This window comes from Rhineura floridana, chromosome 19 (assembly GCF_030035675.1).
Source record: "Rhineura floridana isolate rRhiFlo1 chromosome 19, rRhiFlo1.hap2, whole genome shotgun sequence".
Taxonomy (NCBI): Eukaryota; Metazoa; Chordata; class Lepidosauria; order Squamata; family Rhineuridae; genus Rhineura; species Rhineura floridana.
Window position 1 is genome coordinate 6,702,429 of NC_084498.1, and position 17,569 is coordinate 6,719,997.

At 42.5% G+C, this 17,569-nt stretch overlaps 1 protein-coding gene and 1 pseudogene across 3 annotated transcripts in view; both read left to right on the forward strand.

Annotated features, from left to right (window-relative positions):
• RHOF (ras homolog family member F, filopodia associated) overlaps nt 1-17,569 on the forward strand; it is a 44,641-nt gene that overhangs the window by 14,707 nt on the left and 12,365 nt on the right. Inside the window, exon 1 of one of the 3 annotated variants that reach the window (XM_061602824.1) lies at nt 5,223-5,643. The exons of the other annotated variants lie outside the window; for them this stretch is intronic. Coding sequence (XP_061458808.1) covers nt 5,470-5,643 — 174 coding nt within the window. The 5' untranslated portion in view covers nt 5,223-5,469. Of the gene's footprint in view, nt 1-5,222; nt 5,644-17,569 lie in introns of those variants that run through there. 3 annotated transcript variants of the gene reach the window in all.
• On the forward strand, nt 8,605-8,725 carry LOC133373586 (5S ribosomal RNA; annotated as a pseudogene).

Below are 17,569 nucleotides of genomic sequence, written 5' to 3' on the forward strand. Positions count from 1 at the left end.
CAGCATTATCATTCACACTTTGCAGAAAACATCTAGCCATGGTCAGAGGAGAGCATGATGGAGTGGATAAAGTGTCAAACTAGGAGTGGAAGAGGAGTTCAAGTCCTCATGCTTCCATGAAGCTCAGCTGGGCAAGTCACTCTCAGGCTAAGCTACCTTAAAAGGTTATTATGAGGATAAAGTGGAGTGGGGGGCATCTGTATTACACTTTTCCTCCCAGGAGCTCAGAGTCCTTAAAGTGGTATAGGGTAGTAATACTGAAAAAGTTGCTTGTACCTGTTTTAAATATTCCTCATTACAAAACCCATTTGGTGAGTCAGAAAAAGAGTTATTCCTTCTGCCTTCTTAATCTTTGCTGTTACTGGGACCCAAAGAGCATATTCAAGGGTCATGTGTGCCAAATGGATTTTTGACAAATACTGCAAGCTGGTTTTGGAACCCCCCAATTTTCAGGAATGGTTTGCCATGCTGCCTGTGGAGAAGCTGTTAAAGAAAACAGGTCCAATACCTTGTTTGACAAGTACATAGTACTTTGGATTCTGGCCCTGTGCTCCTTCTGGACAATTAACATATTCCTAAGTGCTGCCTTTTGCTTTTTGTAGTGATTTACCTGTCAAAATAGACATCAACTCTAAGACTGAGGGTTTTTTGTTCAGATCTAGAAGGCCATCTAGTGGTACAAGCAAGTATACAACCACATGTAAGTCTGAGCTTTTAAAATTCAGGGGTAAACTTTCAGAGTTTTAAAGAATGGCAAATTGGGCAAACCCCTAACGTTTGATCCTATAAGGAGAGAAATAGTGAATTATTTCCTATTAGGCAGGATTTTTATTAGTAAAGAGTAAGTAGCAAGCCATTTTGAATGTGTAGGATATGTGACCTTTTGAAATTCCTATCAGCAACACACACTCTTTGTACCTGCACTTAATGTTAAATGCTGTGATTTAGATAACACTATGGAGTGGTTCACAATGCATCTTTGGCAGGTGATGACTACTACAGTCTCAAATTAATGACATAGGTATGATGGTTCATTCAACACTTGGCAACAGCAGAGATCAAAATGTAAATCTGAAGTTACCACAAAATGCAGCATCTGTCAGTGGAATATGTTCACACATACAGCTGCAAGAAGCATGGAATAAATGAAGTACTATATGTGTATATGTGAATCTCTAGAAGTGAAGTGTTTACATAAGGCTGCAATCCTAAACCTGGCCAGCAAGAGTGGGGCTTTATGAAGTACAGTCAGCACCGCATCCAGAGGATCCTGTGCTGGCCCTGCTCCCCAAGCATCCTATTTGGGGGGGGGTGCTACCGCCTGCAAGATTACTGCCAGTAGTAGATTCTGCCCGCCTGCCATTTGGGTGGGTGCATTGGGGTGCTCCTTGCTGTTGGGGCTTGCCTACGGATGGCAGAGTCCCCCTGCTGGCAGAAGGTGGTGAACTGGAAGCAGACCTCTGCCCCAGTCACACCCCATCAGCACAGCACATCAGGACTTTGAATTGCTGTTGACTTACTGTGAATTGCTGTGCAGCTCTGAACTCACTTAATTAACCTGATTAAAGAAAGCTTATTTGATAGGTGCCATCTTAGAAGAGGCCTTCCCTCTGCTGTGAGACTTGAAGGGAGAGTGTGCTTCTACAATGTCATCTATCATCTAAACTTTCTTTAGGCAGGGGATTAAATATGTTTTCAGCTTGTTTGCCATCTATAGTTTTTGTAAGTAGTTATATGAAAAAATGTGCACTTCTAAAAAAAGTTGCTTTTAGAAGCAATCTGGAGTGCCTTTTTAATTGATTAACCAGTTTTAAAATTGCTAAGAAAGTTGCAACTCAAATTCTGCTTATCGAGGGGTCCTTTAACTCAAAAGCTTAATTTTAATCTTATTAAAAAAAATTAATCCCACCTTTCTGCATCATAGGAACATCAAAGAAAGCTAACAATAAAAAGTCAACCTTTAAATACTAAAATGCAAGGGCAAACATACAGTTTTCAAAAAGCAAGGGATATAGGTGATAAAATGAGTTCCTACTGGGTCTAAAGCCTACTGGAACAGATACATTTTTTGCTGGCATTTGAATGCCAATAAGGTGGATAGTAGGCTTATCTGCTTGGGTAGGTCTAGGCACTGCAACAGAAAAAGGCCTCATACATTCTGACCAACTACAACTTAGAACTTGCCAGTTATTAGGTGGTCCAATAAAATTGAATTGCCTCGTGTTGCATATCTTGCAGAAGCAGCATGTTAGAAATTCCTACACTGAGGGATGAGACAACATTCAGTTGGGTTTTCAGTAGGGGTAGGCTTGGATCACTGGTGCGTTTATGACCCAGACTACATACCTCAGAGCTACACAGGTTACCAAGTGACCCCTGTGGAAGTTGCAACAGCTACAGTATGGATGGCAATTTTGTTGAAGTTATAACAGATTGTGTTTCTGAAGAAAACAAAATTATTACTTCATAGAGGTAATATGTGGCATGTACATATTAAGTATATTGATTTTTAATTGTATTTTTATTGTTTTATTTCTTAAATTGTATTTTATTGTATTTTAATTTGATGGAATGCACATTGTAAAACTATAAAATACAAGAAAAGAAATAAATACAATCAAAAGTCATCCAGCACCTAGCACAGTGCATTACAATTGCTGCAACAGGCAAAAAAATCCTTTAAGTAGTCCACCAAGACCATCAGCAATTTTCAAGTCATCTGGGGGTAGGAGAGTTTGGGAAACACTGCTTGAGTATTTTATTTTATTTATTTATTTATTTAACTTGTACACCACTTTATATTTCAAAAAATCTCAAAGTGGTTTACATTTCAACAAAAATCAATCTAAGATTTACATTCAATATTATTGCTAATAATAAGAAAAACAATCTACATTTTAAGTAACATAATTGAGCAATATTTTGGTCTTTAACAGTGTGAACAAAAAGTGGCTAAAACACAGGGAGGTAGCCATTATGTGCAGAATTATGGTAACACCCTGTAGAGTGGTAGTTTTACACAACAGGTTCATAAGAAGTGTTTTTGAGGAAGCCTTCAAAAGGACAAAAATTAATCAGAGAAACATGCTTGGAGGCACTTAGCCCCTTATATATAACCTCCTCAACTCAGCCCGTTTCCAAAGAGGAGCTAGCTAGATAATGGTTCTCACAAGTAGAACATGTAGATGAAGACCATTCTGATTGACCCTAGATACACTGTGTGTCTACATTTTAAAAACCCATTAATTTTATTCAGTACACGTACATCCCACTTTTCTATCATGGGGCTCAATGCGGAATACGTGGGATTTTCAAGTGGTCTCCCATGCAGGCACTTATCAGCCCCAGCAAGGTGGCTTTATCAACTTCCTTCAGACTATGCCCTAATTTAGTTATTGATGTTGAGTTATTGATATTTAGTTATATCTACTGATAGACCTTAATGAAATTTGCCCTAATCCTTATTTAAAGCTAGCTGTGCTAATTGTTGTCACTGCATCTTGTGATCATGCTGCTTCACACAGTTACTCTGGATATATTAAAACTGCACTCTCCCCATCATCACTAACTAAAACCAAATTCTACACATCAGATGGGCTTCCGGGTGAATCCTCAGTTTTTAATTTTTAAAGATACATTTTAAGCACTGCTGGGGACATTTCAGCTGGTGTGTGTGTGTGTGTGTGTGTGTGTGCGCGCGCGCGCGCGCCTGCCTTTAATAAAATCGCTCTCCTGATTTTGACTTTGGGTGATTCAAAATGCCTATTTTAAAAAGTTGACAAAAATTGTAGGTAGTTATATTGGCCCATTACCAAAAATAACAAAAGTTACAGTAAAGACTTACCTTTATTCCCAGGCATTTGATAGACTGAGATGATGTATGTTAATATGCTGCCAAAGCTTCTTGTGGCCACATGAGGGTGGTGCTGTTGTTTTATTGTGGTGTCTTTATAGTTTTTTTTATTTTTAACATCTTTGTAAGTCACTTCAGCTGGCAACTAACTAAAAAGTCTAATTAAATAATAGACTCATATCCTTATTAGAAATAACTAAATGGTCACAAATTTCCTTATGACCTTTTAGCCCAAAATTTAGTCCAGGTTGAGGCTCCCGTTATTATTAATCTAATAATTTAAACCCCATCTTTCAAATAAATCAGCTCACAGGCATTAAAATAACTGTAAATATCCAAAATGCCATTAGGGAAAAAAACCCCAGTATTAAAAAAAACCCTTAAGTAAAGCTAATGAGAGGCATGGCAAAGATGGTTAGGGTTTTCTTTTCTTTTCTTTACATTTAGTATTTTTTTTCTCTCTAGTTATAATTTTAATCTTGTGGTGTGTATTTACATTTCTTGTTAATTTAAACGTCTCTGGGATTAGTATCCTAAAAACGAAACCCAAGGTCCTTAAAAATGCCCCAGAAGGGGGATAGGGACAGTGAACTGTATACACCACATTGAACTCTTTGGAGTTGTTATATGCCTTCCAGTCGATTACGACTTATGGCAACCTGTTGCATTTTGGATACTCTGTTCATAGGATTTTTGTGGTAAGAGGTACTGTATTCAGATGTGGTTTACCATTGCCTTCCTCTGAGTCTGGATACATCTTAGTCTGGTTTCTTTCACCATTCCGCCTTGGGTGCCCCTGCCTCTTGGTCTAGACTCCCGACGGCATTGCTCTCAGCTTCTTCCACTCCCAAACCTCCTCACCGCGTTGTGTGCATCCTAAAGGGGGATAGAGGGGGGAGATTTTTAAAAAATCTTAACAGGTGGCTGCAGACTCGTAGCTGATGGGGCATGCCCCCCTCTAAAATTTTCTTGCCCCCTAATTCTTTTTACAAAAAGTAATCAAGTTTTTCTCTTACCCCCTACTTCTTTTGAGGGGGCCTAACTTTTAGGCTGGCTACGTTCTTGGGTGGGTGTTTTTTTCCCTTTTACTCTTCCCCTGGCCTCCATTTCTTCCTAGGCGAATTTTGGATAGCGAGCTCCTCAGAACTTCCCGGCGTGTGGTTTCCTCTGTAAAGCGCCTTGCACCCTGACGGCACAACGTCATGGCTCATTAATAAATCTTTTCTGTCGCTAGCTTGTGTGTATGTGTGTGCTTGCTTTCTTAAGCGTTGAGCAAGGGCTACGCTGAGGAGGAAGAGGCCCTCCTTCTGCAAGCGAAGACTTCATCGGCTGAGCTCAGAGCGCCTTTCACCTCACGGAACCGCTGCTGGCGCCCGACCGCATCCGACGCCTCTTCCTCTGTCTCAACCGGCCGTCTAAGGAAAGGAAGACAGAGGAGCAGCCGACGACAAGGCGGCTTCTACCGTCCCCAGGAGAGTCGGGTTGATAGAGAGGGAAAGACGGAGGGAACCGTCGGCGTTCCTTTCTTCCCTTTGCCCCGCTGTCCCCCTCAGGCGTGAAAAGCGCCTCTTTTATTTCCCGCGCTTTTAAGCGGACAGGGCGTGGGGTGGGTGGAGATGGCCGAAGCTAACGGGTCCGTCCCGGGCGGCGACTCTGAGGAAGGCGAGCGCCCGCCTGCGGAGGGTGGGACGACGGCGAAGAAGAAGACGTTGAAGGTGGTGGTGGTGGGCGACGGGGGCTGCGGGAAAACATCTCTGCTTTTAGTCTACGCGAAGGGCGCCTTCCCTGAGGTGAGTAGAGGGCCTTCAGCATCGCCCCTCAGGCTTTATTTCCTCCCTTAGCCAATCACAATCCACGTGCCCTTCCCTCTTTCCCCCCCACCATCGACCACCCCCTCCTTTACACGGCAGAAGGATGCTTTCTCCTGGGTTTTCCGCACCTTCCATCGAACCCCCCTACTATGATTTTTTGGAACAGACCATCACCACAGAACCAAGCGGAAAAGAGACGGGACGCCCCATTATTGTCTGTGGTTCTGGTTGTTGCCTGACCCAGCGGCCCAAAGGCTCAGTTCAACCTTGAGAGTGGGGGGAGGGTTGTGTGAAAGGAAGGCCCCTTTTATCAGTTTTCAAAACGAAAAGCTGCCCTGAGAACTTGATGAAGAGCGGAATGTGTCATAGATTGTACAAAAGGAACATTAAAATTTGACACTGCTGCCAATTCCTCCATTCTTCACCAGCCAAAAATCTGAGGGTTTTAAAAACTACGTATAAAAATATAGGCAGTTACATTTAATATTTGTATTTTATTTAATATGTTTAGCCCATCTTTCTGTTAAACCCTCAGTGAGGGTGACAAAACAACAACAACACGGAAACGAGGGTGTGTTGAAAGGAGACAGATCACAAAACTGAGAGAGGAAATACCAAATTTTAAACAATCTGCAATTCAGCCAGCCCAGTGCCTGTGGGAAAAGAAGAAATAGGCATCTTCCTCACAAAAGCTGTAAAACTAGATGATATACCCCTCATCCCTCTAGACTAGAGTCTAGAATCTCTTAAAACCACACACACTTATCCAAACCTTAAGGAAATCACTGTAGAGCAGCCTTTCCCAACCAGTGTGCCTCCAGATGTTGTTGGACTACAATTCCCATCTTCCTGACCATTGGCAATTGTAGCTGAGGCTGATGGGAGCTGTGGTCCAACAACATCTGGAGGCACACTGGTTGGGAAAGGCTGCTGTAGAGGGTTAGAGAGAAATCCCCCAATTTCATAGGACTGCCAAAGTTACCCTACATCCCTGCAGAATGTAATAATTAGAATACACACAGTCACGGCTTTTTTTGTGTGATGGTACTCACTGGTACAGACCGTCACCTCTTTTTTCTTTTTTTTTTGCTGCCCATGGCAGCCATCTTGTTCTGGCACCTACGGCACTTTTATCAAGTTGTAAGTACCAGCACCTCAAAGCACTGCACACTGCTATATAGAAACCCATAAACTAGCACCATCACATCTGTTCTTTATGTCCTTGCTGTTTGCTTGGCTTACTTGTGGCATTTGGTTAGACCTTGATGCCCAGGATTTTTTTCTAGATTATGGGGTACAGCAAAGCATTTCCATGCTGTTATTAAGCAAAATGCAGTTTTCCATTGTCAGCAAAGTATTTTCTAGTCATCTCCAAAGCATTGCTAAGGTATTTAGGCCCTCCTGATTTGATATAATGTAAACAAGACTTCTTGAAGTTCTGGATCTCCATGAATAGCCATTTGGTTCTGATGAATCTTATTTTTCCCCAAGCTTTTGAACTTTTTGATCGAAGCAGACCTTCTCATAAACCAGGGGTTCCCAAGCTGTGGTCCGTGAGGTTCATTCAGGCAGTCTATCACATGAAATAGGATTTGTGGTTGAAGATGAGAGATAGGACATCCATCACATTAAATATTCATATTGATTTTTAACTGTATCTTTTATTTCTTACATTGTGTTTATTGTATTACAATTTGAATTCTATGGAATAAAATACAATATATAAGAAGCAATAAAAATACAGTTAAAATCATACCCAGGGCCGGTGTCAGGCATGCCAGAGCCTTCGGCACCAGCCTGCCGCGGCACATGCATGCAGCCCCCCCCTCTCCCTGAAGGGTCCTTCCTTAGGATGGGTGGGTAGCGGTTCTGCAACCTGCATTGCAGATCGTAGGAGAGAGCTCCGAGGTACCCCCCACTGCTGCATATGAGTGCCATCAACCAAGATGGCGGCAGAGGCATCAGGCCCTTAGGGAAACCTCAGCTGCCATCTTGGTTGATGGCAATCTTGCGCCCACAGCATGACGGGCCCGGCATGCCTGGCGCCGACCCTGGCGACCAGCATTTACATGATGTCAAGGGAGAGGTAGGCAGAACATGTTGCAGTTAGATGTTGCGGGCCTGCACAGCAGTGGGGGAAGAATGCCTTGAAGCTTCCTCCCGCAACCCACAGCACAGATCGTGGAACCACTACACACCCATCCTAAGGAGGAGCCCCTTGGGACCAGCCCGACACAGGCAGGAAAATCATGAAGTAGTCCACCATGACCCTCAGCAATTTTCAGGTGGTCCATAGGCAAAAACATTTCAGAACCACTGTCGTAAGCCACATTCCTCTTTGGGATGAAATTGGCATTATAACTCTCAGTGCTAATGGCCCTTTTCAGCAAAGGTAAAAGGATGTATACATATTACTGACTCCTTTCCCCATGGTATAATTGAATGAACTTCCTGGCACAATTCCTTCTATCTAGTGGAGATTTTTGGCTGGATTAAAGCAAGCAAATCTTTCTGTTCAGGCCATACTACAGCATTGTTAAAGTCAAAACACTTCTGATACAAGAAAGTGCCATTTTCTTTTTCTTGTTGGGAATCTGTAGGTTTAAACTTGACATCTGACACCATGTAAAGAGGCTTAGAGGACATATCAGTCAGGAAGTTAGACAAGAATCTTATTGTCTCTGACAAGACAGAACAGCAACAGGAAACTCCTGACTCTACTGAGATGTACAACTAAGTCCAGTGCCACCTAGTGAGGAAATTGTATGTAGAAACTATCCATGCAGAGCTTCATACAACCAGCAAGAAATCCATACTACACTTCACCCAGCTATGTAGAGCTTCTGAAAGATCCACAGGGTCCCATGAAAACCATAGTACATATATTTATGTATGTATATATGTGTGTATTATGTGTTTAAAGGATTCATAGCCTGTCCTTTCTACGGCCATACTACCCTGAATATGCCCGATCTCATCTGATCTCAGAAGCTAAGAAGGGTCAGGCCTGGTTAGTACTTGGATGGGAGACCACCTGGGAATACCGGTGGTGCCGTAGGCTTAGAGGAAAGCAATGGTGAACCACCTCTCAATACCTCTGACCATGGACTTCCGGGAAGGGTGACTTAGCCTGTGCCTGCTTTTGAGACGGGCTCCTGCCTCAAAAGAAGCTTATTCAGATATATCAGTCAGTTTTTTCTTTTTTTTTTGACTGATTAAACTTCTCCCGGGTAGGGAGAAACGAAGAGATTAACCTCAAAGCCTATTTTTGTTGGGACGACCAGATCTCATTAATTTATGGGACGAGGTCCAGCCGACGAAAGTGGGACGGATTTTTAACAGCAAGCTCTATCTGATAAAGCGAACGTTCACCTTATCTTCTAAGAGAGAACGCATTAACAGGCAAGCACCCTTCTTTCTATATTTTTCTTTTACTTGACTTAAATTGTTGCTGTTTAAAAGAGATTTGCCAGATTGATCAGTTTTTGACATCTCACTGGGGAGCCATAACTTCTCTCTGCTACGCACTAATTAATAGCTTATCTCTGTTTTTGTTGCAAAAAGCTGTCCTGGATTTGCATTCTAAAGATATACACAGAAGAGGGATTTCTATTCCAGATTTTTATTTTGAAAAATACTATACTGTTTTGAGACTACTCTCTTTTTGGTCTATTTTATTTTGACGAATCTGTTTCTTGACGATTGCCATTAATTGTTTCGATCCTGGGAACTGCATTTTGTTTACTTAACTATTGGAGAGATAAGGCTGTCTGCTCTGTTTATACTGTGATGTCACCAAGTTTGGAGTATTAACCCAATTGTTGCTGAAATAAGAAGTGGTTTTCCTATATTTTTCTTTTAAAATGGCAATTAAGAAAGTGGCTGAAAATCTGGAAATAACTATGTTTCAGAAAATAATGGATGAGATTGAGATAATGAAAATTGAATTGAGTAAAATGAAGCAGGAGATTAAAGATATAAGGGTCCCTGTGAGAGAGGTGACCCTGGAAGGGGTCCCTGTGAGAGAGGAGACCCCGGAGATTGGAACAGGGGTCCCTGTGAGAGAGGCGACCCTGGAGACTGGAATAGGGGTCCCTGTGAGAGAGGAGATCCCGGAGATTGGAACCAACGTGGAACAGGAACAAGATTTGGAGTCTATGGACTTTAGAAATAAAATCTATTGTTTGGAACTCAATGTTATCTCTGAAGAAATGAATGAAGACTCTAGAGATAAAGTTATCAATGGCATGGATAATCTTCTGGACTGGAATGATGTGATGGAGCCCAATATAGAGAAAATCTATGGAATTATCTGCAGCCATGTGACAATGGAAAAACTTTTAAGAGATGACCCAGTGTATTTTGAAAAAAAGAACAGAGATATGATTTTACAGCAGTATTTCAGCAACCTATTCAGAATGGATGGCAAGAAAATATTTGGGATAGAGGTAATCCCCATCAGACTCTTACTATATGACTATGGCTTTGACAGCAAGATTATTATGGAATACTGATAATGGAAGATTGGATATTGAAATTACTGGACTTAACAGGACTACTGAAGATGGAAGATGGAAAATGGAACTAATAGAGATAATAGAACAATGGCTACTGAAATTATTGAACCTAACAGATTCTGATGTGATGGATTAATTGAAATGTTTATTTTGACTATGGTTATGACAATAAGATTATCATAATTAGTAATGAGATGGATTAATCGATATGCTTATCTGGAAAAAAAAATTGATAGATATATTTCTTAAAGAATTGAAACCTCTCTTTGACTTTTTGTGGAAAGAATAAAGTAATGTTTATGAGATTTGATGATTAAGTAAGATAACTACTGGAGGAAAGTGATTTTATAATATGACTTAAGAGACAGGATTGTTATATATTATAGACTTATAACTGATTTGATCTTTGACAAATGGGAAGTCAATATTTTACTCTTTATTTTTTATTTTTGTTTTTTTTTTTTCTTTTTTTCTTTTTGTTTAACTATTTTTGATTTTGTTTTTTGTCTTTGAATGTTTTATGATTTTGTCTTGTATGTTTTATGAAAATCTGAATAAAAATTATTGAAAAAAAAAAAAAATACCTCTGACCATGAAAAGCCTATGAATATATCCAAAAAAGATTCATAGGGTCGCCATAAGTCGTAATCAACTTGAAGGCATATAACAATAGCCTGCCCTTTAGCCTAAAAGGCCTTCAGAGCAGCTTACAGAAATCAGCACCCTGCCCCTTGGCTTTAATCTAAACCCCAATGGCAGCTCCAATTGAGACTGTTTACAACAAGAGGTGCCATAGCTTCTGTGACTTCTTACATCCCATCATAAATGCTCATAATTGCATATGCAAGGACATAAAAACATCTCAAGCAGCTGCAGAACAGAAACCGGCCATCCACCAATTCCACAGAGTCCCAGAAAACTTCAGTTGTTTCACCTATAAGTATATTTTGTATTGCAAAATTACGCTTGACTTAAGTTGTTCCACGTCTTGATAGGAAAGTAAGTTATGCAGTGAGAGTGGGCAGCCTGTGGACTAGACCCCAAAAGTCTACTGAGGTGTATTCCAGAGGCTGTCAGGCAAGGATCCATGTCTAAAAACATAAGAGCCCTAGGCCTGTCTAGTCTAGCATCCCATTTCTCAGAGTGGCCAACCAGATGCCTATGGGAAGCCCACAAGCAGGACGTAAGCACAATATGTCCCTCTCCCATTTGTGATTCTCAGCAACTGTTATTGACAGGGATGCTGGAGACAATATAGCCATCATGACTGGTAGCCGTATATAGCCTTATCTTCCATGAATTTGTCTAATCCCATTTTAAAGCCATCCCAATTGATGGCTGTGGCAATGAATCTCACAGTTTAACGATGTGGTGTGTGAATAAGTACTTTCTTTTGTCTGACTTGAATCTTCCCACAGGATTGTTTAAAGACCTATTCTATGGCAGTTCGGGCTCAGAAGAAAGTTTTCTTCTCTGCCTCTGTCGCGTCTGCCAAGTCTCGTCCGGCAGAACTGTTCCGAGTGGTCAGGAGCCTTTTAAGCTCCGACCCGTGTGACCATGATGATGACCACTCAGCAGCCCGTTGTCATGAATTTGCGCGGCATTTCGCAGAGAAAGTTGCCCAGATTCGTTCTGACTTACACACCAAAATTAATACAGTCTCTGGGGATGCAGCTATGGCTCCTGCTTGTTTGATTAGAATGGATTCCTTTCAGCCTGTCCAACCCGAGGATGTGGACAAAATCCTTGGAGGGGTGTGTCCTACCACCTGCATATTGGATCCTTGCCCTTCCTGGCTTATAAAAAATGCCAGGGAGGGGCTGGTTGATTGGGCCACGGAGGTGATTAATGCCTCCTTGTTTCAGGGCAGAATTCCGCCCTGTTTAAAGGAGGCAGTAATAAGACCTTTACTGAAAAAACCCTCCCTGGACCCTGCACTGTTAGTTAACTATCGCCCAGTCTCCAATATCCCTTTTTTGGGCAAGATAATAGAGCGGGTGGTGGCTACCCAACTCCAGAGGTTTTTGGATGAAACAGACTACTTTGATCCATTCCAATCTGGTTTCAGGCCCGGTCATGGGACTGAGACGGCTTTGGTCGCCTTGGTGGATGACCTACGCAGGGAACTGGACAGGGGGAGTGTGTCCCTGTTAGTTTTACTGGATCTCTCAGCTGCTTTCGATACCATCGTCCATGGTATCTTGTTGGGCCGCCTTGCTGGGATGGGACTTGGAGGCATGGTGTTCCAGTGGCTCCGGTCCTTTCTAGAGGGGCGAACCCAGAAGGTGGTCATGGGGGATGCCTGTTCGACTCCTTGGCCATTGACCTATGGGGTCCCTCAGGGTTCAGTTTTGTCCCCCATGTTGTTTAATATTTATATGAAACCGCTGGGAGAGGTTATCCGGAGTTTTGGGGTTCGGTGCCACCAATATGCAGATGACACCCAACTCTACTTCTCTTTTCCACCTAATGAAACCAAGGAAGCCGTCCGGACTCTGAACCGATGCCTGGTATCAGTGGTGGACTGGATGAGGATGAACAGGCTGAAATTAAATCCTGACAAGACAGAGGTGCTCCTTGTCAGTCGGAGGGCGGATCGGGGAATAGGGATCCAACTTGTGCTGGACGGGGTTACACTCCCCCTGAAATCACAGGTCCGCAGCTTGGGAGTACTCCTGGACTCGGCTTTGAGCCTGGAGGCACAGGCCTCTGCTGTAGCAGGGAGTGCTTTTGCTCAATTAAGATTGATACGCCAGCTGCGCCCATTCCTTGATTTGTCAGACTTGACTATGGTGACACATGCACTAGTTACATCCCGATTAGACTACTGTAACACGCTCTACATGGGGCTGCCCTTGAAGACTGCTCAGAAACTTAAATTGGTACAAAGAGCTGCAGCCAGAATGTTAACTGGTGCTGGACTTAGAGAACGTACAACCCCTCTATTGTACCAGCTCCACTGGCTGCCAATTTGTTTCCGGGCACAATTCAAAGTGCTGGTTTTGACCTATAAAGCCCTATACGGCTTAGGTCCAGGCTATCTGTTAGATCGTATCTCCCCTTATGAACCTGCTCGGCCTTTGAGATCATCTGGTGTGACTCTTCTCTCTATTCCATCTTCTTCACAAGTTTTTCTTGCGCAGACACAGCATAGGGCCTTCTCAGTGGCTGCCCCTAGATTATGGAACTCTCTCCCCAATGAGGTTCGTACGGCTCCCTCGTTATCGTCTTTTCGTACCCAGTTGAAGACTGTTTTGTTTAGACGGGCTTTTAATTAATAATGTTTATCATTTTTTAATCTATTTAAGATTTAATGTACTTTTAACTGTTTAATTGTATTTTTGTTTGATTTAATTGTTTTGGTTTTTAGTCTAATTATGTTTTAATTGTAAGCTGCCCTGAGTCTTTTGAGAAAGGGCGGGGTATAAATATTTTAAATAAATAAAATAAATAAATAGTGAGAGAGGGAGAAAAGTGTCTTGTCTATTTTCTCCACACCATGCATAATTTTATGCTATCATGCATCCTTATTTGCCTTTTTTTAAAGACTAAAAGCCCCAAATGTAGTATTTCCAGCACCTATATTTGTTTAGTTTATTTATTTATTACATTTATATACCGCCCCATAGCCAAAGCTCTCTGGGCGGTTTACAAAACTCTACAATTCTATGACTTTGGACAAATTCGAGAAGGTTATCGATGACTACGAGCCACAATGGCTAGGTTCTCCTATATTGGAGGCAGCATGACTCTGAATACCAGTTGCTGGGAATGGTAGGTGCTGCAAGTCCTGTTGCATTCGGGCCTTACATGTTGGGTTTCCCAGTAGGTATCTCATTGGCCACTGTGAGACAGGACTTTGGTCTGATCCAGATGCAGGTCTCTTCTCACATTCTTCATGCATGTTCAGACTCCTGCCTGAATGTGCAAACGGGCAGGCTCTGTTGTGTCCTCTTGGCTTTCTGAGCCCTGATGGCTCAATTAATATGTAAAAATCGGTGCAGTCATTGTGGCAAGGATGTTTCAGGTGGAAAAATCCCTTAAATAGAGCAGTAAATTGAACTTGTGCTAGGGCTGCCAATCTAGCATACTGGGCTCCTTTTTGGAGGAAAGATGGGACATATATTGAATAAATAAATAGTATATCAGCATTTGCCAACCTGCTGCCCTCCAGCTGTTTTGGACTACAGGTTTCATCAGCTCCAGACAACACAGCTGGAGAGCGGCAGGTAGACCCTGGCAGATGCAATTGCAGCCTTCAGTAGAAACCACGATCATGGCTTTTTCACTGGAGTTGGTCTCAGGAAACTCCTCAAGTCATATCTAAACCGCACAGTGACAGGATGTGTTGATGATGGTCTTCCTGTCACAGCTTGAGATGTTAGCAAATTTGAGGTTGCTCACTTGGGTTGCTCACTTGGGTTACAGGCATTTTCAGATGTCACAAAATCCTTCCCAGCACTGCCGCCCCAACATGAGGACATTCCACATCAGTTCACAAACTAAGTAAAATAAATGGTTTTGTAATAAATACAGCAGTGTTGCACAATACGGTGGCATGGAGGTGGTGTTGATACCCACTCCCAGTAGTACAGCTAGGCTAGAACAGTAATTTCTCCCATTAGCAAACACCCAGAAAGTTTTCCTGTGTGTCTGTCACAAAATGCAATAAAGGCAACAATCCACTGGGGGCAAAAAAACTATAAGGCCTATTGAATGCAATGAAATTTAGTTACAAATAAACATGACTAGTAGCCTTCTCTAACCTGATGTCCTCCAGATGTTTTGGTCTCCTCTCCCATCATCGGTGACCATTGGCCATACCAGCCGGGGCTGATGGAAGTTGGAGCTCAAAATATAAGCAGGGCACCAGGTCAAGGAAGGGTGATGCCTAGAATGGAGCTACAGATTGCTTATCTAAAAAGCATGATTCTACAGTCAGATGGCCTCCTGTGACAGCAGAAGATAGCCTACACAATTCCAGTTGCAAAAACTAGGCATTTGCAGAATTTGGAAATACTTGCCAGATGTGAGGGTAGTCAAAAGACATGCTGGGAACAAGTGCTGGTTGAATAATACATATTAAGAGACAAAGAGTTTGGAGGCCATAAAGGGTGTGAAGGGGACATGCTGAAGTCCCAACTACTAAACATCCTGTACAAACAACATCTAGTTCATAACTTTAGCAGTCATGCTTTTCCAGTAAAAAAAAAAAGCACAAGGAATAAAAATGCACTCTGTTTTATCATCAGTAGGCCAGCCTTTGTCAACCTGGAGCTCTCCAGTTGTTTTGGACCACATCTCCCATCAGTGCGCTGGCTGGCTCATTGGAGTTGTAGTCCTAACACATCTGCAAGGCCACAGGTTGGCAAAGGCTGAAAGAGGTCACTTGAGATTCTTCCTGTAGCACCTAGTTCTTGTATAAATCTCAGTAGACCTATCCACATGGGGGGGGGTTTGGGGGGGGAGGAGAGAGAGAGAGGAGAGGAACAGCTGTGACTGAACCCAACAACATCACCCAAGGAAGTATTTCCAGCATGGTGAAATCACCATTTATCAGCAACCTGGATTAGTGGTTTTGAATGTTGCTGAACAGAGATAGTTGTTCCCAGCAAATGCAATTGCTCCATCCATCTTTTGTATAAAAAGGGGCATGAGTTAGTGTTGGACGGTGTCCATCAGCTGTAGCACTGACTGCTTCTTCTACGCATCTGCACCATTTTCAGAGCCATCCAGCCACCCAGGTTCAGTGCCCTTTCCCTTCCTCCCACCCCCTTCTCTTTTGGAGGCTGGGCACTCATCCTTCCCAGTGCTGGATCACATGCCTTTATAGTCTGTTTGTTTTTCAGTCTCTCCTTCATGTTACAAAACAAAACTCTGTTCCCTCTGTACGTGAAGATTAGGCGTTCTGTCCCAGGTGATGGCTCTAGTAGACTGAGGATTCTGGGCAGGGTGAGATATTCAGGATGGACAGCTCCATATGGAGCTCAAGCTGAAGCAAGTTTAGAATGTTGCTTCAACAACAGAGAATCCCCCGATTAAGCCTGTATAGGTGAGAAACTCTTCACTTTAAAGGGCCCTTGCCTGTTTTCAACAACCTATGGCTTAGGGGAGACAGTGCTCGTGTTAGAGCTTCTGGGCTGGAGTTGGAGGCTGGCAGTGGAACTTCCTCAGGCAGTTGGCAGAACGGCCTTTTTCTAGACTGGTGCTCCCAGGGCAGCAGGGACCCTTGCGGCCAGCTCTGCGGACAGTTCCCTGTTCCTCAAAGTCCACAGCCTCATCCCCTGAAGAGGAGAAGTTATATCCCAACGTTATGACACAAGGATAGCATTAGAGCAGTTGCCTTCAACTCTTCAAGTGCTGGAATCCCAGCCTGCAACATGGGAACACCTTGCACCCAAGAGTTGGAGCCCGAGGGGAAAGGAGCAGAGCCAATGCACCTGAGAGGTTTGGGACATGTGCAGAGTGCATGCGCATACATACACGCAGCAGTCATGGCTCATGCCAGGCAAAAGAAGAGGAAAGTCGTGTGGGATGCAGCCGCAGTGAGCCCTTGAGCATACATAGTTCTGTTTTAGTCAAAAGGGGGCCAAAGGGGGCCAAATTATCTCTCCAGCCATAAAAGTATTCGTTGCTAAAATTCTCCCACAACTCTTATATGGGGCCCAAACTAGTACATATACTAACTTTACCAAACTAGAAGCCATTCAAAACTCCTTTTTAAGATCAATATTAGGAGTTCCTACTTGTGTCCCAAATTACATATTGAGATTAGAATGTGGTCTTCAATCTATTGAGTCTTGTGTATGGAAATTGAGAATATTATTATGGCTGAAATTGATTTTTAGTCCCATAGGTCTGGCTCTGCATGTACTTTCAGATAAATTTTGTTCTCCTTGGGAAAAAATGATTCACGATAAACTATTAAACCTAGGTTTTTCTCTGCCTTATATTTTCCATCTGGGTTATGATTCTGCTCGTGTGATAATCAAACAACGACTTAGAGACATCGATTTCCAGCATCACTTACTCCTTGTAAGGAAACAAAGACATAATCCAAAGTTTTTCACCTTAATGTCATACCTCTCGACTCTGGAACTTCGCAACTATAGAAGGGCTTTTACCCTAATTAGATTAAACATACTCCCATCTGCTGTATTGTCTGGCAGATATAATAAAACCCCATATTCTGAGAGAATCTGCCCCTGTGCTGATGGAGAAATTGAATCGAATGAACATGTTCTTCTTCGTTGTATATTTTATCATGATATAAGATATGAATTAGTTGCGCCTATTTTGTCGTCTTTTCCAGCTAAAACGGATTCTTTCTACCTAGATTATTTATTAGGTGATTATAAACCGGAGGTGACACTTGCTGTTGCCAAATT